Source organism: Dendropsophus ebraccatus, chromosome 2, assembly GCF_027789765.1.
Source record: "Dendropsophus ebraccatus isolate aDenEbr1 chromosome 2, aDenEbr1.pat, whole genome shotgun sequence".
Classification (NCBI taxonomy): Eukaryota; Metazoa; Chordata; class Amphibia; order Anura; family Hylidae; genus Dendropsophus; species Dendropsophus ebraccatus.
In genome coordinates, this window is record NC_091455.1 from 106,013,280 (window position 1) to 106,035,609 (window position 22,330).

General features: G+C 40.3%; 1 protein-coding gene across 2 annotated transcripts in view; it reads left to right on the forward strand.

Moving 5' to 3' along the window:
* DROSHA (drosha ribonuclease III) overlaps positions 1-22,330 on the forward strand; it is a 214,898-nt gene that overhangs the window by 93,543 nt on the left and 99,025 nt on the right. For both annotated transcript variants that reach the window (XM_069958135.1, XM_069958134.1), the window contains exons 15-17: positions 8,675-8,774; positions 12,438-12,545; positions 18,014-18,121. In XM_069958135.1, the coding sequence (XP_069814236.1) occupies positions 8,675-8,774; positions 12,438-12,545; positions 18,014-18,121 (316 nt within the window). The remainder of the gene's footprint in view (positions 1-8,674; positions 8,775-12,437; positions 12,546-18,013; positions 18,122-22,330) is intronic.

A 22,330-nucleotide genomic window follows, 5' to 3' on the forward strand; every position in this document is an offset into this window, starting at 1 on the left:
CATGGCACTGACTACAGGACTATTGATGCACTTCCTTCTAGTGATGCACTTTCTGTTGCAGCCAAAACCTCTCCATGTGGGTAACCCATTCAACTCCACCAGGATTGAGAGGCTAAGAAACTGTATCTAAACCAGCCTAAACAGTTAAGTAAAAGTCCTTGCTGTGTCACCACCTCCTCATCTCCCTTTGTGTGGTTTACATTACTTCACACCATATCTGAAGACACTACCACCAGCCAGACACAGTATCATGGTGTGTCCCAGTGAAAACATCCATGCCATCAACACATTGTGCAACCCCCTAACCTCTATGCCGACCCTCAGTGGGAATGTGAGAGAGCCAATGCCCTATGGAAGCGCTCATTACCTACCAGAGAACACAGTATTTCTGGCTGTGAAGCAAGTGACAGACAGCCCTTCTTCTCCTTCCAAACATGTACATACCTCGCCCCCCCCTCTCCCCTGCCACCGCTGTTTTTACAGCCCCCCGCCTCTTCCAAGTATTACTGTGTAGCACTTCCAAGGTCAGAATTGGCTGAGTAGGCAATTTGATTTGCCGACCCTAAAATTGCTGTGCTGTGGGACTGGGCTTGTTCGCAATGGTAGCTGCAAGGGACCCACAACGGTATGTATAAATTTTTCTTCTATTAAACTTAGTAGCATGGTTAATAAGGTTGAAAAAACACAAGAATCCATTAATGTGTACCTGTCATTATAACTTTCAAAGTCTAAATCAACAGTAGATGAGATCTATAGCAAGTTTGCAATATATGTTCAATTAAAAGAGCTATACTTCCTAGAAATCCAGGCCCAGTCTCCTGAAGGCAGATTTTTAGTCTTTTCCTGATTGCAAAAAGCGACTAAACACATGAAGTCCCAGCCAGTACAGTGTCACAACTCAATGTGTCCATCAATCACATGACTGCCTTCTCTGTGAGAGCTCAGGTGACCTGGGAAACAAGGGACTTCCTGTGTCTAGACTGTTTTGAGAGGGGGGAAAAGGGGTGTTCCATTAGAGCAAAAAATAAATAAATAAATATAAATGTATATTGCAAACTTTCTTATTTCAACCTTCAGTACAAGATGCCTATTGCTCCATCACATAAAGGAAAATTCCTTACCAACTCCAAAATGGCAATCAGAATAATCCCTGGATCAGCATCCTATCACCAGAAATCTAGTGCCCATTACTTGTAATTAGAGATGAGCGAACCTCGAGCATGCTCGAGTCGATCCTAACCCGAACTTTCAGCATTTGATTAGTGGTGGCTGCTGAAGTTGGATAAAGCCCTAAGGCTATGTGGAAAACATGGATATAGTCATTGGCTGTATCCATGTTTTCCAGACAACCTTAGAGCTTTATCCAAGTTCAGCAGCCCCCGCTAATCAAATACCGAACGTTCGGATCGACTCGAACCCGAACCCGGTTCGCTCATCTCTACTTGTAATATATTTTTCAACAAAAGCATCCAGGCCTCCCTTGAACTTACTTAATGAGTCAGCCATGATAACATCATGTGGCAGAGAGTTCCTTATCTCACTGCTTCTACAGTAGGGGCCCTATTACACGGGACAATTGTTGTGTGAAAAATCGTTAAATCTTATGAATTTAAATGATAATTGTTTCATATGTAGCCAGGCAATGATCGAAAAATCATTTGTGTGTCGTTGATCGCTTCTTTTAAGCTGACCATAAAATCATTGTTAATCGATCACTAAAGATTCTATTATTGTACACATTGTTCATTTCTCTGCTTCTAAACTAAATAGACCCAAGCTTAACGGAGAACTCTGGCTAAAATATATTTTTTAATATGTTATACCATAAGCAAAGTTAGACAAATTGCTAATGAACACTAATTATGGGAAAGGCACATATAGTGCTATTTCCCTCAATTTAATAGATCAGGCAGGCTTCAATTTGTCTAAAAAAACTGTGACATCACAAATGAGGTTTAATTCATTTGAAGTGTCCAGCAGGGGGCGCAGTATATGGAGAAATTACTTTGCATTGCTCAGGGCTGTGGAGTTGGTAAGCCGCAGCTCCGACTCCAACTCCGACTCCTGAATTTTATCAGGACCTACTCTGACTCCGACTCCTTCATAAATGGCCAGTCATGTACCAGGGGAGTTTTTTTTATCACACTGGCTCAGCAGCTTCTCCCTAATGTATTACATGATCCTGGGGCGACTTATGAAACATACAAAGGAAGCTTCTCCTGTGTGTGCAGTGGATGCAGCCAGTCTCCAGCCTCCATGTCCTGAACTACTCAGCACTAGACTAGATGGAGCAGGTGATCTTTTCCTGCTGACAGTCTTCTATGTTTCTAACTAAATATTCACACATAGGGGTCACACATAGTGATATAGAAGGTCACTGTGGGGGCACGCAATAGCACGCGCACACACACAGCCTACTGCAGCCATAGCATACACCCACACCCACACAGCCTGCTGCAGCTATAACACACACACAGCCTGCTTCAGCCATAGCATACACACACAGCCTGATGCAGCCATAGCACACACAGCTTGCTGCAGCCATAGCGCACACCACACACACACAGCCTGCTGCGGCCATAGCACACATACACACAGCCTGCTGCAGCCATAGTGCGCGCACACACACACACAGCCTGCTGCAGCCATAGCATACACACGCAGCCTACTGCAGCCATAGCACACGCGCACACACACACACACACACACCTGCAGCCATAGAACACTGATGAATACACGATAAAATTATGGCCATAAGTTCTGAATCATTACAGAAAATATTTTATTTACCATGATTGTGTTAAAAACATGATAAGAACAATATAAAAAAACACTTAAAAAAATATTTAAAAACAACCAAATCTTAGTACAATTCCATATATTGCTGACAAACAACATAGAATGAATGGATTAACACATACTGGGTGCCTCACAGGGGATTGTCTAGTAAAGTGCCACTGTATTTGTTACCATGGGTTAAATAAAGTGAACTACTATTAAAGCAATATTGTAAAAAAGACAAACCACAAGCCCTTAATCTTATCAGCACTCACCCATTCTTACTATGAGGGTCACAGCCGTCCCTACGTGCGTTTCCCTGAGGAAGCCCGGTTGAGGCGAAACGTACGTAGGGACGGCTGTGACCCTCATAGTAAGAATGAGTAAGTGCTGATAAGATTAAGGGCTTGTGGTTTGTCTTTTTTACAATATTGCTTTAATAGTAGTTCACTTTATTTAATCTATGGTAACAAATATAGTGGCATTTTACTAGACAATCCCCTGTGAGGCACCCAGTATGTGTTAATCCATTCATTCTATGTTGTTTTTCAGCAATATATGGAATTGTACTAAGATTTGGTTGTTTTTAAATATTTTTTTGAGTGTTTTTTATATTGTTCTTATCATGTTATTAACACAATCATGGTAAATAAAGTATTTTCTGTAATGATTCAGAACTTATGCCCATCATTTTATCGTGTATTCATCCTTGTGGTGGGTTTTTTCTGTGTATATGGTAGGGTGACACCTAGGGCTACAGTTTAGGGCTGTGCCATATTGATATTGAAGGTGATTCAGTCCCTCTACTGTGAACCTTTTTTGTATATAGCCATAGAACACTGAAGAAAAACACACAATCTTCTCCCAGAGAGAAAACACCACACTGAGGACAGAGGTTACTGCTACACTACTTATGTCTTCTCTTCCTCCTCTATATTACACAGGATATCTTCATATTACACTGCTGCTCATATACAGTCATCCACCATTCAGTAAGAGAACAGCACAGATCTCCCCCCACACAATGGACTCTTCCAGCTCAGAAACAATCTGCCAAATAGTGACCGACAACTTTTCCCCGACCACCCTTATGTAATAGGGCCAGTGTCCTATTACTGATATATTCCCCGACCACCCTTATCTAATAAGGCCAGTGTACTATTACTGATATATTCCCTGACCCCCCTTATGTAATAGGGACAGTGTCCTATTAGAATGTTGCTCATAATATATATTCATGAGCAAAACTTGTAAAATTCATATCAAAATTCAATTCTACATTTTTTAAAGATTTTTTTTAAAGCTGGAGTCGGTACATTTTTTTCAGCCAAAGCTAGCTCCAACTCCACGACTCTGACTCCACAGCCCTGGTATTGCTTTCCTGTACTTTATTCACAAACTTCATGTGCCCCCCCCCCAACCTGACAGGAGCCCCGTAGTGTTAACCACCCAGCACCCCCCCCCCCCAGGACCCTAAAAACTTCCCCCATCCTGGTCGCCACATCTGCATCACAAGTGCCAGCAGTCCCGTCCACGGCACATAGGACGGGGCTGTTGGCACTTGTGGAGCCCCCATTGAAAACCATCCCCCCCCCCCCACCCTAAAGACCTCCAAACTCCACCGGCTGCCCGAACTGAAAAAGGAGAACCATCCCTTCCTGTGTCCGGCGTATCTCCCCGCTGTCTCTCTCCCGCTGCAGTAAATGACTGTGTGCGGCCGGAGAGAGATGGTGGGGACCGCGGTATTAGCAGAGTTTACCACGCTGCTCACAGGACCGGGCTGTACTGTAACACGGTGCAGTGTGCCCACATTTCACTACCCATAGCACACAATGTAAAGTGTGTCCGGAGCCGCACTTTATATTGTCTGCACTCTGTTTTGTGCAGCTGCACAAAATTGACATGTCAAATTTTCGTGCGGCCGCAAGGAATGCCGGTGTATGCACTCCGGTCGGGATTCCATAGACATCAATGCAATATATATTTTAAATTTATGAATTGAAAATATATGTTGTGTGAACTTAGTCTTAAACAGATTTTTTTTTTTTTTAAATAATCTGTAGTGTTTTGTGTGCGTGAATATATAATCTTTTGTATACTATTCTTTAATCCTTCTATTCAGAAAAATGCTGTTGAGCTTTCCAGTTTTTTCTCAAATGACATGCAGGCACAACAGCGACTGCTTATTAGGAGCCATTAAATATTTTAGTAATGAGAATGCGGAGGTCAGTGTTAAGAGAGGTGGGTCATTTCCTAAATGTAATTGAATATATTTTAGGCATTGTACTGCACAGTAATAGAAAATCCAATATGTGAAAAACAGAGTCCAATAATTCTATAGAATTTCCACAAATTGCTTTGTTTTTCTGTCCAGACTTATGTCCTTGCTTCCTCAATGTTTGCATATTGTCCCCCAGCCCCCTCCCCACCACAGTGAAGCCCTTTTTTTCTGCAGCTCATGATCTAGAACGCAAAGAAAACATTGCAATTTATACTGATTACATACATTGAACTCCTGTTTACTTGTATTTGTCACTGTCTTGGTTTCAATAACGTGTTTAATGAAGATTCATGTTCTTGAGCTAATTGTTTATTGAAAACTTTGAGAGACAAGAGCCTAATTATCCATGGCTAGTTACCAGCAGGGGATGCTTGCTGCAAGATAGAGGACCCAGGTTACAGTCCAAGGATGTATAGAGACTGTTATTCAGCAAAATAAAGACAAATGGCATCCCTTGGTAGGTGTGCACCCCTGGCAAGAAGGATTCCAGGCACGGAATATATATGCTTTTTAAGTGGTGATTACTCATCTCAGATGCTTTTAGCAATGTTAGTGTTTCTCAATACTGATAAGGATTAGTTTAATTGCTTATAGTTGACTCTGGCTTGTATAACACTGTCAGTTTAGGCTTTTCATTCTCACTACTTAACCTAGACAGCCTAGTTATTATCCTGGTAAGTATGTGAGTGTTATTGTACAGGTTTACACATACCGATTTCATGGCTGTGTAGCTGCAATGGTTCAACTGGATACTGGAATATGTCACCCCTCCCCCAGAATAGTACTTTAGAGAACATTCCAGCAGCTGTACACTTCAGAATACAATTTTTAATATTTCACAGACCAACTTTAGAGGGCTCCAAGCATGATCTAGCGATACTACAGTGAGCCACCCTGAAATATAAATTCCTTGAATTCCTATGAATTCCTATACACTGCTATAAACTGTTATCAACCCTTCTGAACAGAACTGCAAACATATGGTCCACGTTCCTACACTTTACCAGTACTCCTAAGCAGAACAGAAGATATGTCTATGTACATATTTTACACACTCATAGATAGACAAACAGTGCATCTATGTTAGCCCGGCTGGCAATATAGGGCCCCAGGCACAAGATAGATAAATATAATTTTAAAAAAAGAATTGCTTGAAGATGGTGATTGATTCGCCAAAATGTTACATTGTGACATTTTTGTTGTGCTGCACATTGTTGTAATCTTTTTTACATGTTTGATGGAATAAACACTTTGCGTTTCGGAAGTTTGAGTCCTACAAAATACCCGTTTTTTATATAATTGGTCCGTGTTCGGGACTGGATTTGCTGGCATCACAAGGAATTGTGCACTACTGGAACTGGAGTGCTGCTGATATGTAATACATATAGATAGATAGATAGATAGATAGATAGATAGATAGATAGATGCATGCCATGGACCCTTTATAAGAGAAACAGATTGCTAATCTCAGGGAGACCAGCCAAAGATAACACCACCAGCTGCTGGTTAAAGCGCTCAATGCAGTGTGAAATGCTAGGTGCATTGCTTCATGGGAAACATGAATATGCAAAAGAAGAACCCGTGGAGCCTCATGTAAGAGTCTCAAAACACAGGACTAGCCAGATATCCCTCCGGGAAGGACCCGGCCAGTGATGAGGGGCAACACCCCGAAACAGCTGTCTGTGGATGGATATCTGACCTTGGTTTTCGCTTGGCATTACATTGACTTATAGGGCCACTTAATATGGTGAGCGCTTTAACCAGCAGCCGGCGGTGTTATCTTTGGCTGGTCTCCCTTTGATCAGCAATCTGTTTCTCTTAATGCTCTACTAGGCATTACTCCCACCTAGCCAGAGTCCTGCTCCACACTGATGAGGGGCAACACCCCGAAACAGCTGTCTGTGAATGGATAATTGGCCTTACATTGACTTATAGGGCCACTTAATAAGGTGGTTTCTCTACTAGTCCTGTGTTTGAGACACTTAAATGAGGCTCCATGGGTTCTTCTTTTGCATATTCATGTTTCCCAGCAATGCACCTAGAATTTTACTGCATTGAGGGCTTGAATTGCAAAATCTTACACCAGGTATCCCACAAATCATATATGGGTTGGCTTGAGGTAATACATATATATATGATTAGAACTTATTACACTAAGGCTAGGTTCACACTTCGTTTTAGCTGTCCTTTTAACTTATCAATTTTATGGTAAAAACAAGATAATGGTATGAACAGGATGGTAAAAACAGATGCAATTGTGTGCCATCCATTAGGGTCCATTTTCAATTGACTTATGGTGCGTTCGCACCTACAGGATCTGCAGCAGATTTCATTTAAATAACTGAACACAGCATCAAATCTGCTGCAGATCCTGTAGGTGTGAACGCACCCTTACAATATAAAAAAAAGATCAAAACAGTTAACTGTTTTTCTGCAGTACAGCAGCCCTTTTTGTGTTTCCAACTGCTCAATACCCACATGGCTCCAGTGCTGTCAGCCACCAGTAAGGGCACACACACTGACAGTAGGCTATACAATTTGCCACTTTTTAAAGGAAAGATGAGCAGAAGCAAAGGGACATGACAAGACCCTGAATGCTTTTGTCTCTTGTTTGAACAATTGGTGGTGGTCTTAGTGCAGGGGGCTTGCTTAACTATTGAGCTACCATGACTGATTCAGAGATAGTGAAGGAAGCTGTCTGTCTGCTTTAGATCAGTAACTAAGCCAGGTGCCTTCTCCATCACAACTGAGTTTAGCTCCCGGCTAGCTATCTGCTTTAGATCACTAAACCAGCCCCTTACTTTGTCTCTAAATTAGCAGTAACAAAGAAGGGGGCATTCTTAGCTACTGTGTGCTAACACCCTCCTCACCAGTCTCTTAAAGTAGGGCCAGGAGCACACAGTGTGCTGTGTCCTTTCATTTCAGCGGACTGCCTTTAGTAAAGGCTTTTGAAAAGCTAGAATGGCCATGATAACTCCCAAAACTACAGAATAGAAAACCATATTAGCAAGTGAATTTATGAGTTTGGAGAATCTGCTCTTTGGCTACACTTCAGAACAGTAAAAGAATTTTCTCTTTCCAAATGAAGCTCCTATTTTGCCCATAAACATTTATAGAGCGAGCCCTGCAGAATGACTTCAGCGACGAGACACTGGTTATTTATCTCCATTTTTACTTTGTGCTAAAAGGTGTTCAATCCACATAATGTTTGCTGAAACTTTAGAAAAGAGCATAGAGAGAAATAGCTTGTCTCTTGGGGAAGTGAGACTACGACAGGGTGTCATTTACTTTGATAGGAATAATAAAGTTCCAGGTGTACGGAACACATTTTACTTAGATTCAAATGGACAGCACTTTTCGAAACGTTGAATCAGTGACAGTCGTTACTCTTTGAAATGTTTCATTTTACTACTAAGTGGGACGAGCTGGGTCAGCAGTGGAGAATAGTGACGTAAGATGAAAAACATCTTGAAAGCTCCTCCATTATCAAGTCAATGGCCATCATTGCTGTATGCAGTAGAAAATGCCTTACACCATTGCTGTGTTTTCCTGGTGAAAAAGTGTTTTAGATTTTTAGATTCTCTTTTTTTTGACCATTTATTCACCTTTCTGCAGGTACCAGAAGTTATGGAAAAGCTATGTAAAACTGCGCCATCTACTGGCAAATAGCCCGAAAGTCAAACAAGCTGATAAGCAGAAATTGGTCCAGAGGGAGGTAAGCTTTATTTTTACTCACTGAGAACAATTAATGAGGCACAGTTTAGTCTCCGTTCGGCATGATATTCAGGGCTGTCACTTAAAACCCTAAGGAATACTTTGCAACTTATTCAGTGCTGGTTTCTGGTGGAAAGATATTTAAAAGAGAACTGTTTTGCCTTTTAAATCGCTCTTTTGTTTTAAGTATTCTGTACCACGCGCTCTTTCTAGAAATTTCTATTCCTGATCAGATTGGGTCATTGGTAAAGAGCTAAAAAAAATGTTTTTTTGGAATGTAAATATAATTATCTATTTATGATCATTCCTACTCTTCACTTTTAGTTCAAAACTATGCTGACTGTGCTTGCTGTTGGTAAAGTTAAAAAAACAACAACACTTTTTCCCTGTTCATATATCTTCCAACAAAACCATTAGATATTTGAATCCTTCAAAAAGTTTTCTATATGTGTTCGCTGGTGCGTGCTGTTTTTTTGAATTGCACTGGTGGCCAGTGATCCATGTATTACCATTTGCTTTGCATGTGGCACACACAAGGTCAGTGCATCTTGACAGATCACTTGTCTTGTACACTGTGACACGGCAAAAGATACTACCTAAATATTCCACATTAGAAATCTTTTATGGCCGCTGATGGTTCTTAATGGGCTAGGAATGTTTTCCGTATGTGTAGGCTACATTGACAAGAGTGAGACTAAATAGTAGGATTTATGGTTAGTACCTACCAAACATGGTCTAAGAAAGAACAACCAGTGACAGCAGACTCATAGGCAGTCAAGGCTTACTGACTGAGGGGAGTGTAGGAAAGCCTGCCTGGTCTGACCCCAGAGAATAGCTACTATAGTACCTGTTGCCATCATCAATCACCGTTAACTTTTTGCCTCTGCAGCTTATTTTGGCCTTAAAGACCAGGCCAATTTTCATTTCTTTGTTGTTTTTCCCTACTTGTTATTTTTTGCACCACAATCTCTAATTCTTATTTTTATGATATTTATGTAGATGAAAGATTTTGATAGTTTTTTAGTAATTTTTTTTAGATAATGTGACAACAAATCTACAATCATTGAGATTTTTTTGCTCCTTTCATTTATGCTGTACACTGTACAGGAATAGTATTGTGATATCTTAATAGATCGGACAATTTCACACGCTACAATATATATTTTCTATTTGTTTATTTTTACATTTTTTATTTGTAAAATGGGAAAGGGGGGTGATTTAAACTTTAATTGAAGGAGAGGCTATATCATGAAAATATTTTTTTATTTTTAAGTCCTCCTAAGGGAGTATTACCTGCAGTCCTTAGATTGCTAACACTGGCCAGTGATATGCCATTGCATAGCACTGATCAGTGTTATCTGCGATCTTCTTATAGAATCTTCCTGTGGTAGACTGTATGAGAAGGTCGCCAAGCTGACTGGACAGAGGTAAGTATGAGACCTCTGTCAGTCACACTGCGGGGGGTCATAATCGGGCAGTGACTGGATCAACTGGTGTTAAAAAGTTATACAGATTTGTAACTTCAGTAAAAAAAATGTTAAACCTTCTTGTACGTATCAGCTGCTGTCTGCTTTATAGGAAGTGGTATATTCTTTCCAGTCTGACAGTGCTCTTTGCTGCTCTCTGTCCATGGCGGGAGATGTCCAAAGCAGGAGAAGTTTTCTATGGGCATTTGCTACTGCTCTGGACAATTCCTGTCACAGACAGAGGTGGCAGCAGACTGTAAAGAATAGGCTACTTCTGTAGGGCATACAGCAGCTGATCTATACTGGAAAGCTTGAGTTTGTTTAATAGAAGTAATTTACAAATCTGCATAACTTTCTGATACCAGTTTATTGCTAGTAAAAGTACCACTTTATTGCTAGCAATGATAGAAATGTGTCAGAATACAGAGTACATAACATCCTGCTACATATGGGTCTGGAAAACAGCTGATTGGCTATTCTGATCTCTGTTCACAACTGAAAGTGCCAACAACAGTCACATGGGCGTCAAAATTGGACCATGGGGCAATGATAGAAGGTGACCTGGCATGAAGAATAACCTTTTATTTTAAATTGTGGGGACATGTAGGTGCACGTGCATCGCTCCGGGCATTGTCCTGCTTGGAAACCTTGGGTCCTGGCATTCATGTGGATGTTACTTTGACATGTACCACCCACCTTAACATCATTGCTAACCAACTCTTCCTTATGTCAGTGGCCTCTGTAACCCCTTGATTCCATGGTAGTCATTCCTGTCTCCTGTTACAGTACCTGATCGTTACTCTTATTACTGTACCTGATTGTCGCTGCTGTTACCATATCTAAAATGTAAAAACATTTGCTGCTAAACTTCTAATCCCTATTACATTCTAAAAAGGAAAAGTACCTTTACTAGAGATAAGCTAACCGGGTTCGGGTTCGAGTCCATCCGAACCCAAACAATCGGCATTTGATTAGCTGGGGCTGCTGAAGTTGGATAAAGCTCCAAGGTTGTCTCGAAAACATGGATACAGCCAATGACTATATTCATGTTTTCCACATAGCCTTATGGCTTTATCCAACTTCAGCAGTCACCGCTAATCAAATGCCGAAAGTTCGGGTTCAGATGGACTCGAGCATGCTCGAGGTTTGCTCATCTCTAACCTTTACCAAATAATGCCGACATGCAGTAGCCATATTGTAAATATCAACTATTATTTAATTTGCCTTGCATTATTATCTTTGTTACTATCTCAAAATCACTTGGATTGGTTTAAGTTTCACTTAGTTGTTATTAGCGCATAAAACAAGAATAATCCTATTTTAAAATAAAGGCTTGTCAACACCAAAAGTGGCTGTGAAGTTGAGGGTTAAACAGAATAATCCTTCCTGCCACACTGAAATTTTTTTTTAGGGTGAACATGACAAAGAGTTCTGAGTGTCTACTTGGTCTCTATATTCCCAAAATCTCAATCCAATCTATCATGTGTGAGATGTGCTGAAAAAATCAAGTCTGATCCTTTGAGACCCCACCTCATAACGCACAGGTCTTAGAGGATCTGCTATCATTTGAATGCCACATACCACCAGTGTGTCAGCTGTATTTACAAGCAAGAGAGGTCCTTGCAGTATACTTTAAGGCTGATGGTTTTAATTGTACGGCTGATCTGTAGGTGGGCTAGTTGTGTAAATGGAATGCATTATAGTCTCTTTTCATCCTATAACCTTTCTCTGTATAGCACAATGCTTTGTCAGCCAGCAGAACCATTGGGCACCCAGTGATTCATTTGTGTATCATTCTGCAGAGTGTCCATGCTGTCACTAATTTAGTAATGGAGTCATGCTCATGGATGTCTCTATTCCCTGTTCATATGTTCTCTGTAATAACCTAATCTTCCAGTTCACTGTGGTCAGGCTGTTTGCAGAGTTAGCTTTATGGTCTGCTTAATCCGTGTTTACATGATGCTTAAATATTACTTGCTGTCCTACTTTGCTGAAGTTTTCATTGCCACAGCACTGAGCAGCGGCAGACATCTATATATTTCCATCGACTTTCTTCTCTGCTGTATATCTATGGCGTCCTCTTAGTATTGTATATTTGAGACAGATTAATTTGATACAATTTCTTCCAACTATACGCTGTTGTTATTGTTTTTCCCCCGATATTTCACAACCTAACAATTTTCCTTTCATCTAACTAGGAGGCTCTTCAGAAGATCAGACAGAAGAACACAATGAGGCGTGAAGTGACAGTAGAACTGAGTAGCCAGGGTTTTTGGAAAACTGGCATTCGCTCAGATGTCTGCCAGGTAATTAATATTAATGAGTCAAAACCTTGAGCCCTTCTTGGCTGGTCTCCTCCTAACTTTCCTTTTGCAAAGCATGTATAACTGTGAGCAGCATAGCCTCACTTAGAGCTTCATATATCTTTCTTTTACGTTACCAGCGAGCAGCACGGCTTTAGAATCAGTTGTGAAGGCCTCATGGCACTTCAGTGAAAAAGACCCATTTCACACCTTTGTAGCTGCACAGTAATTTCTGAACTCACACCAATCAACCTTAATGGAAGCAGCTAATTATTTAGATTTTCCTCTGCATGCAAAGGCAATTTCACACCGTGTCTATCAAACAACACTAGATTGCGTTGAAAGCAAGCTCTATGCTTTGTGTTGTAGCTGAATGCAGTAACTGGTAACAGAAAGCAGGGGATGAAGGGGAATCTAGGACAATACATTTTTACTGTAATGAGTTTGTACCGAAGCTTGGACTGCAAGTACATTTCGTTGCTTTAGGGTACATTCACACAGGGCAGAAATGCCATGGATCTTTCACTCTGGATACAGGTACAGAAAATCTATAACATATTATAGCAGCAGCAAAATGGATATGATTTGTATATATGTTATCCGCATGCTGTGTGAAAAAAAGTCTGCACAGAATCCATGCCTATAGTCTGATTCAGGTGGGTATATTATGGATGCATTTTTATTACGGACACAAGTCTGGCACCTGTGACTGTAATATACTAGTGTGAAACCATACTTTAAAACTGATCAACAGTTTTTTTTTTTATTGCTTTGGCTGTCCATACATGATAGGAATTGTAGTTTAGCAACAGCTTAAGGACCAGGGGTTCCCAATGCCTGTTGTACAACATCACTTGGCCTTCCCCATATGTACATAAAAAAACTAATGCAGGCACAGCAGAGGAGGCTAAGTGACATTATGGCCACGATTAGTGATGAGCAAACTTGCCAAAACTTACCGGTTCAGCTGAACCTAAACACTCGGCATTTGACTCCCAGTGGCCTTAAGCTGTATCCATGTCTTCCAGGCAGCCCTGGCAGATTTGCTCATCACTAGTTGCAATACCATGTTATGGAAGGGTAACCAAAAGAAGAAAAAGAGCTGTATGCTATAAAATATATATATGTCAGAGCTCATGTATATTAAAAGATGTTGGTGGGGGATTTATTACAGAGTAATTGCAGAGGAGAAAGGAGCCGCACTTCTTCACAGGTGTAGCGGGTGCAGTAGGATGCAAATCCCTTGGCTGGGGGGATCCCCAAGTATCACACGAAAATCCAAAGCACTCCAGCATAAGGTGAAAAAAGGTAGTGGTTTATTACAAAAATGTGCAGAAACACAGGATGCAACGTTTCAGTTCTCTCACAGAACCATTATCAAGCATAGTGAATAGGTCACTGACGCAGGTTTAAATAGTTATCTCATTAGTGAAACCAACCCCCTGGTCACATATTCCCTTTGTGGACCACCGCCCAGGGGGTTGGTTTCACTAATGAGATAACTATTTAAACCTGTGTCAGTGACCTATTCACTATGCTTGATAATGGTTCTGTGAGAGAACTGAAACGTTGCATCCTGTGTTTCTGCACATTTTTGTAATAAACCACTACCTTTTTTCACCTTATGCTGGAGTGCTTTGGATTTTCGTGTGATTACAGAGTAATTGTCCATAGCAAACAATTAGATTCCACTTAGATTTCTTTTTTTTTTAAGAAATGGAAGTAACAATATGATTGCTATAGACAACTGCCCCACTGTTTCTCTGCGCACCCTCCACCCATTGCACCGCCTAATCTGGAAAGCAAAATTATTATTTTTAATAATTATATAATTATTATTTACACACAGTTTAAAAAACACCTAAAAGCTGCCCAACTCCTTTAACTTGTTAACTAGTTAACTAGTTATGAGTGTTATTTGTTTGTCTCCCAATACGTCATTGACGACTTAAGACTGTCAACTCAATTCTCAAGGGTAAGAGGGCACAGGTTCACACCCCATTAAGAACAGTGGTTCAAACAAAGCCCCCACCACCTTTAACAATCAATAGGCGGTAACAGTATCCATTGACAAACCAAGGTGCTTACCACTACTCAGTTGTGATTGGTTAACCCGGAAACTCTGCCCCTTAAAACCTCGGCTGTGGGGTTCTTAAGTATATTGGGTGCAAACATGCTGTTGAGCAGAAATAGAAATGCTTTTATGACATTTAAAATCTCAAAAAGAACAATTATTATTAAACAACATTTATGTGTATTTACATTAAATTAATACCATGGTCTCTTTTTTAGTATAATTAATTAATACCATGGTCACTTTTTTAGTATATGTGCCGCCGAAGCGGGCACCAGGGTATCCATGCTCTTTGAAGTCTAGCCTTGTTTGCTAAAACGACAAAAGAGACAACACTTAACTGGAGGGGTTAAGACAAAAGGCTCATAAACCCTGTCAAGCTATGTTCTTGACTGTGTAAAATGGATAGAGATAAGCAAACCTCAAGCACGGTCAGGTTTGTCCAAACCTGAAGGCTCTGCATTTGATTATCAGTGGCTGAAGAGGTTGGAATATATGCGAGTACATTCAGTGGTTTGTTTTCATATAGTTCATCATATAGTCAAAAAGAGGTTGAATGCAGCCCTAGAGGGTTCTGGAAAACATAAGCTGTATTCATGTTTTCCAGGTAGCTGTAGGGCTACATCCTACTTCTTTAGCCACTGGTAATCATATGATGAACATTCAGGTTCGGACAAACCCGAGCATGCTCGAGGTATGCTCCACGCTGAAACTGGAGTCACCATAAAGGGGAAGCAGTCAGACATGTAATATCCACTTTAACACACTTAGCTTCATAATTTTCAATAAACTTACATGTTTTACAAATTACCACCAAAAACTTCTTTGCTCTTCAAGAAATATCACTGTGGATTCTATTAGCAACAGGAGAGCTCTTAATATTGAGTTAGCACATATCTTATCTCACATGAATTACTCTAAAAGGAGAAATATAACATTTACTTGTGTGATTGGGGTCTGAGGCTAGAAGATTAGTAGCATCTTTGTAGACAGAAAATGTTGAAGAGTCATTGGCTGAAATGAAGAAAAGGATATAAAATATTCAGATTAACTTTCAATAGTACTCTATGGATTTGGAAATTAATGGTCCCTCTATTTAACGGGACATTAAAGAGGATGTATTGAATCACTGCTGACTTTCTTCCTTAATGGTATGCTTATTATTGAGGTTAATACAGGATTTTACACAAGCTTTTCAGTGTACTGCAGTGTAGGTATCCTTGTCCTGAATTTTGTGTTTGTGAGTATAGAAATTCTGCAGATTTCTACAGTAGAGCACCCACAGCTATCTGAAATGTTTACTACACTTAAGAAATAAGAAACATAGGAGGGATCCAAATTCCCTTAGGCTTGGCATGCAGAGGGAGAATATATAAACTTGCAGATGTTTGGTTCACCATGTTTTTACTGTTAGGACAGATGTCATAAAAGCTATAGTAAGTCAGGTCAAAAGCGCAGGTAATTGTTTTGTCCATACATACACGATCTCATTAGGTGTGGTGATATTAATCACATTACAGAGACAACATAATCAGAATGAAAGAAAAGCTGTGTTTCTACATTTGCATTTGGGTTTTGTTTTTGCTGGGTCTCTTTGTTTACAAATTTTGGGTGGAATTTATCATCGTACGTGTAAATGTATTTGTGTGCACATTTTTGCAGGTATTGTACACCGAATTATCAAAAAAAGGCACACAGAGTAACATAAATGTGAGTCCTCTGAGAAGCTAACAAAGGTGGCCATTTAGGTGTGGTCTGGACTGCCATGAGGTCAAAAAAACACTGTATTTTGTGGGGCACAAAAATTTGCTGCAATTTTACACCTTAGATCCTAAATTGTCTGTGTGAGCGCAGCAAGGGGATAAACAGGCTTGTTAGTTTGTTTATGACCATTGCATGTTTTGCCAGAAAATGCCCATAAAGCAGCATTTAAAAAAAAAAATACATGCATTTTTTTTTACCCTAAAGGTTTTTATGCATTTTCTCTGCAGTTATCAAATGCAAAGACAACACACACTCAACAAAACTGTGAATGTGAGAACACAACCTAATGCTGTGCTGTTGGTCCTTCTCTGTTTGCTAATGTGTTGCATCTGCCTCAGGTTCTTTGTGCATGCTGTGGACTGACGTCAGGAGTGTTTCTAAATCTAGACATAAAGGTTAATGATTTTGTTCACAAGCTGTGTTTCCGCATGTGTAAATAGTGTAAGATAAAAACCTGATCGTAATAATAAAGTTTTTTTAACATTGTATTCCCCTATTCTTTGCCAGATTCTAGCTTGGAGCCCCAAGGCCATGTTCCCACACCCACACATGTTCCGATCACTGCATGCGGCTGAAACCATGCCCCCATGTGGTCACCAATAGCTGTGCGATGATACTGGAATCGATCAGCAACATTGCACTGGTATTGGTGACCACACAATGGTGTGATTTTAACTTCATGTGGTGACCACAATGTTGGAGCATGGTCCAATGCTGCTAGTCAGTAATACCAACCCCAGAGATGCAGTACTAGTCTTTATCATATAGTCTGTGGTGACAACTATAAATCTTTACTGTTTTAACTCCACTAAAACATAAGCTGTTTTTATTTGAGCATTGTCAGGACACTGCAATATGCTGACCAGAAAACCAATGTTTTATTCAGCTGCATGAAATTCAATAGGAAATGCTGATGTGCTGAAGTGCGGTGCTTCATTAGATGAATGTGCCTCGGTAACAGTTCTATAATGCTAGGTAATCTCACTTCAGTCACTGTCTTCAGGTTTGATTAACGTCAAGCCTAATAATGGATCCATCAGTCCTTTTATATTTCCAAAGCAGATATGTGGCCATACCACTATATTTATGTATTTATTACATTGTTGTTCTTGCATTTGACTCCCTTGATCCTTTTGGCCAGGCCCTTCTGGCTGCCAGGGCTCCCTTACACTGTGATATAAAAACAGCCATGTCATCCATCAAGTCTTCACAGGAATTTTAATCATGTTTCTTTCTGAAGTTCAGGAATCATTTCTGACTTAGACTACATCCCTGTATCCTTGGCTTCACCATTGTATGACCCTCAAGCAAAAGCTGTGCATCATTATGTATTGTCTACTTAGTTGCACCTTCTCATTTTATTTTATGGTTTAAATAAAGGCAAGCATCGCTTATGTAAAAAATCCAATTTTTTTTTGAGTGGAACTAAAACTTGAAACTCGTATATATTTTGTGATATATACACGTTTAGAGGCTTATACTCTCCAGAAGTAATCTGAGATGTTTTCTACATAAAATCTGAGGATATCACAGTCACTGGTTGTAATAATTGACTGGCATTCAAGAGATGCTGTTATTATGCTAGTCTTTTTTTCTAAACTCTAATGGTTTAATATTTTTTTTTCTCTTCCAGCATGCCATGATGCTGCCTGTGCTGACCCATCACATTCGCTATCATAAGTGCCTTATGCATTTAGATAGACTAATTGGCTATGTCTTTAAGGAGCGCTGTTTGTTGCAGGTGAGTAAACACAGTATCTCCTGTTAATGTTCATTTATTCAAGTCATTTGTATGTTTTGAGATCATAAATTGGTGAGAGAGTATATCATACTGCTTGCCTAACCATACCCCAGCATAGTCTGTCTCTGTTTTAATATACAAGAATGCAAATAAAAAGATGTGATTATATGTGATCATTTGATAGAATGGATGTGGTGTGGGGAGTAGAGAAGCAAAGGAGATATTTATTATGTAAAGAAATTACATAATATATCATATAGTGTGTATTGTGTTATATTGTGTAAAGAAACTGCTAACTGCACAGTATTAGAGGCTTACTATCAAAGTTTTTTTTTTCTTGGCTTTAACTTCAGAAGACAGATCTGGATGATAGATCTGTAAAGGAGTTTTCCAATTTTGTAAAATTTCCATTGGTGGCTAGAGTGGGGATGCCACACTGAATTGTTACCATGGATAAAGAAATGCCTCGTTTTGGCCCTGCTTTAGGCAGGTGTTTTACACCCTAAACCTATGTTTTGCTTAGTATTTGGTCAGTATTTTGCAACAAAAACCAGGAGTTGATTGAAAAGCCTTGGCGCCCCTGATGAGGTCACAGATACTAGTGACTGAAACGCGTTGGGTAAGGCATTGTTATAATTACATGGACTATTACTACTTGAAACGTGAATGGTATGACTGACTATTGAACTTGTTACTGGAATTGGACAGAGTAACTTTGTTGGTGACACCATCACGGTGTAGATCTGTTGAATTGATATTTCTGGTTACAGCTAATAGACCAACAAAGGGTTCTTGTCTGTACTGGATAACTTTAATATAGGGAAAGAACAGCACGACAGTGTGCAGAATTTTCCACAATGTTTGCAATTTGTAAATAGTTGTATATACTGGTGAAGGTGTCACCTTAATAAATACTGTTTGATTAAGCATATCCTACCTTTGTTATTATTGTTCGTAATGCTAGGATTTTTGGCCATCTGGTACTTGGTGTTACATATTACACTAATTTATAAATACCACCACTATGCCAATAACACTCAAACTTACCTCAAGTCTGGATGGCAACTCTCTGCTATCCAGGTTCCTAGAGTGTCTATCGGCTATATTTTCCTTTTTCTCCTCCCACTTTCTAATACTCAAAATGGGCAAAATAGAACTTATCATCCCTCTCCCATCTCACTCCACCCCTTCCTCTTATGTATCAGTCAACGGCTGCACTCTGTCTCCTAAGTCTGCTGCTTTGGGGTCACCTTTAAAAGACAGGGTAGAGTCAAACTGCCCATTCAGACCCTGACCACCTCCTGCCGCCTTAACCTCTAAGGGCCCTATTCCACCGGACGATTATCGTTCAGATTATCGTTAAATCGTTCAAATCTAAACGATAATCGTTCGGTTGAAATGCAGTTAACGATTAACGGCCGAACGAGAAATCCTTGATCGCTTTATAAGACCTGAACCTATTTTTATCGTTGTTCGTTCGCAAATCGTTCGCATTGAATAAGACATCGTTCGGTCGTTCGAAATAGATACGAACGCAATAGCGAATAAATAGCGAAGAAAAAACTATCGCAATTACGATCATAAGTAACTATTATCGTTTCATGGAAATGAGTGAACGTTTTCAGGTCTTTCGCAATAGCGGTCGTTTGAGATCGTTAATCGTTAACGATTATGCAAACGATAATCGTCCGGTGGAGTAGGGCCCTAAGACATTTCCTGAATCCACTCTTTTCTCAACCCTGACTCAACAAAACTTCTGGTACATTCTCTCATTATCTCCCGCTTGTACTTCTTCAACATCCTTCGCTCTGACCTTCAATCTAACACCCTTGCTCCCCTCCAATCTTTAACGCTGCTTCCCAACTAATCCACCTCTCTCCCCTTGCTTTTCCTCTGCCTTTCCCCTCTGCCCATCCCTTCACGTTCCCCCATTGCCCAACAAATTAATTTTACATTGTTGACTAAGGCTATCCACAAGCTGTCCCCTCGGCATATCTCTGACCTGATATCCCACTATTGTCCCTTATGCAACCTCCAAACCTTCAATGATCTCCATTTGTGCTCCCCCCTGTTTCTATTTCACACAAATGCCTCCAAGATTGTGCATAAGCCTCTCCTATACTCTGTAGCTCTCTACCCCAACACATCCGTCTCTCATCCACCATAAAAACCTTTAAGACCCAATGATTGACAGCTCTTTTTACATGCTCACTTTCCACCAGAGATAGCTGTCAATCTCTGAGCAGGGCCACCCACATAAACCTAGAATAAGCAGTGATTTACATGGGTTTGTTTTTATGAAATGAGGTATCAGACTTTGGTTTGATTTTGAATATTTATGTAATTAGAGAAGCTCTCTACGCTTGCTTATGTAGGCTGGTGCATCTTTTTTTTTTTTTTTAAAGCATGTCAATATTTTCTTAATCAGACAACATTCTGGTCTTGGTGAATGCCCACATGACCACAATTAGGAATATTACAGCTACTGTAAGTAATTGTCTTCTGTGTATATCTCTATACTAGTCCCACAGAAATACACAGAGGACCGTAACCTTCATTCCATTCTGCAATAGGTTTAGTATCAGGGCCGCTTTAACCAGAGGGCAGATGGTGCATTTGCACTGGGCCCACTGGTTCAGGTCAAATAACATAAGTTATAAGTCAGATCACAGTTAGTGTGGAGGGGAAGGGGAAAATTATAGGATATGGCATTGCAGCCGCCCCCCACTTACAGCCTGGTGAACAGTATACCAGACAGATCACAACATCGATCAGTCGACGGCGTGTGGCTGCAGCTTCAGCAATGTTTTCTGAAGCACAGGATGGGCTACCCTGTGGTGTGGTGACCTGTGACCTCTGCACAGCCAATGTGCATTCTCCCTCCTCCTCATCCTCCCTGTACAATTCCAGGATCCTCTGCCTCCCACCATGCCTACCTGTGCCCCCTGCTGGTTCTGAAGTAAGATTCTCACTCTTTTGTCTATCTCCTCCATATATCCATCTATTCTATCTATTTACCTATCTAACTCCTCTCTCCTGCTGTATGGGGTACAATTAATAGTTGTGTGCTATACAGTGTTGTTGGTTACAGTACATGCACCACTCTTTAGGGCCGACACAAGAATTTACACGCTCTGAGGACTAAGGGTGACACAAGAGCATACCACTCTAGGAGGACTGGGGGTGACACAAGAGCTTACACACTAGGAGGACTGGGGGAGACATAAGAGCTTACACACTAGGAGGACACAGGTGACATAAGAGCATACCATGTCTGACTTTGTGGCAATCGAAAAAGATATCTTGCTGAACACAGACTTAAGTGAAATAATTACTCTTAGTACTCACTGAGTATAATTCTATCACCTGTGATAATACCTAATGAGTATAATTCTATCACCTGTGATAATACCTGATGCACTGAGTATAATTCTATCAACTGTGATAATACCTGATGAGTATAGTTCTATCACCTGTGATAATACCTGATGCACTGTGTATAATTCTGTCACCTGTGATAATACATGATGAGTATAGTTCTATCACCTGTGATAATACATGATGCACTATGTATATTTCTATCACCTGTGATAATACCTGATGAGTATAGTTCAGTTAAACCTTATGAGGAGAGGGGGCCCACTCTTGAGATCTTTGCACTGCATTTTTCAGTTTGCAGACCTCCTTACCACTTTGTATGTGTGCCATGTTCTTGCTGTCATAATTTGCAGGATTCATGATCAGTCATATTGTTTGCCATTTCTCTTAATGGTGGTCTTACATCATAATCTCACTTTCTCACTGTTTGCACAAAACCTTCTCATTGTTGTCACCACTATACAGGTACATGGCCAATACAGATTAATCCATTTCCTGGCCAAAACAGTGTTTCAGAACATTAATCCTCCATACAGAGAAAGCAGTGAGTAAATCCTTCACTGTCAGCAGACCTGCAAGGCACAAATAAACCCCTTTGCTCTTCAGAAAAAGATTGAATCCCTTTTCCTGCAGACAAGCTCACATTGTACTGTTGAACCTGTCCCTGTTCAAACCTAAACAGCATATTAATCCTTCAGATGCCTACGAAGAGATATTAACCCTCGCCTTCGAGTTAGTGCCACTGTTTAGCAGCTGTTAAACTATTACATTTTTTCCCTGCCATTGCTCGTGTGTGTGAGGCGGTGATTCTTAAATGCATTCTGCCAAACT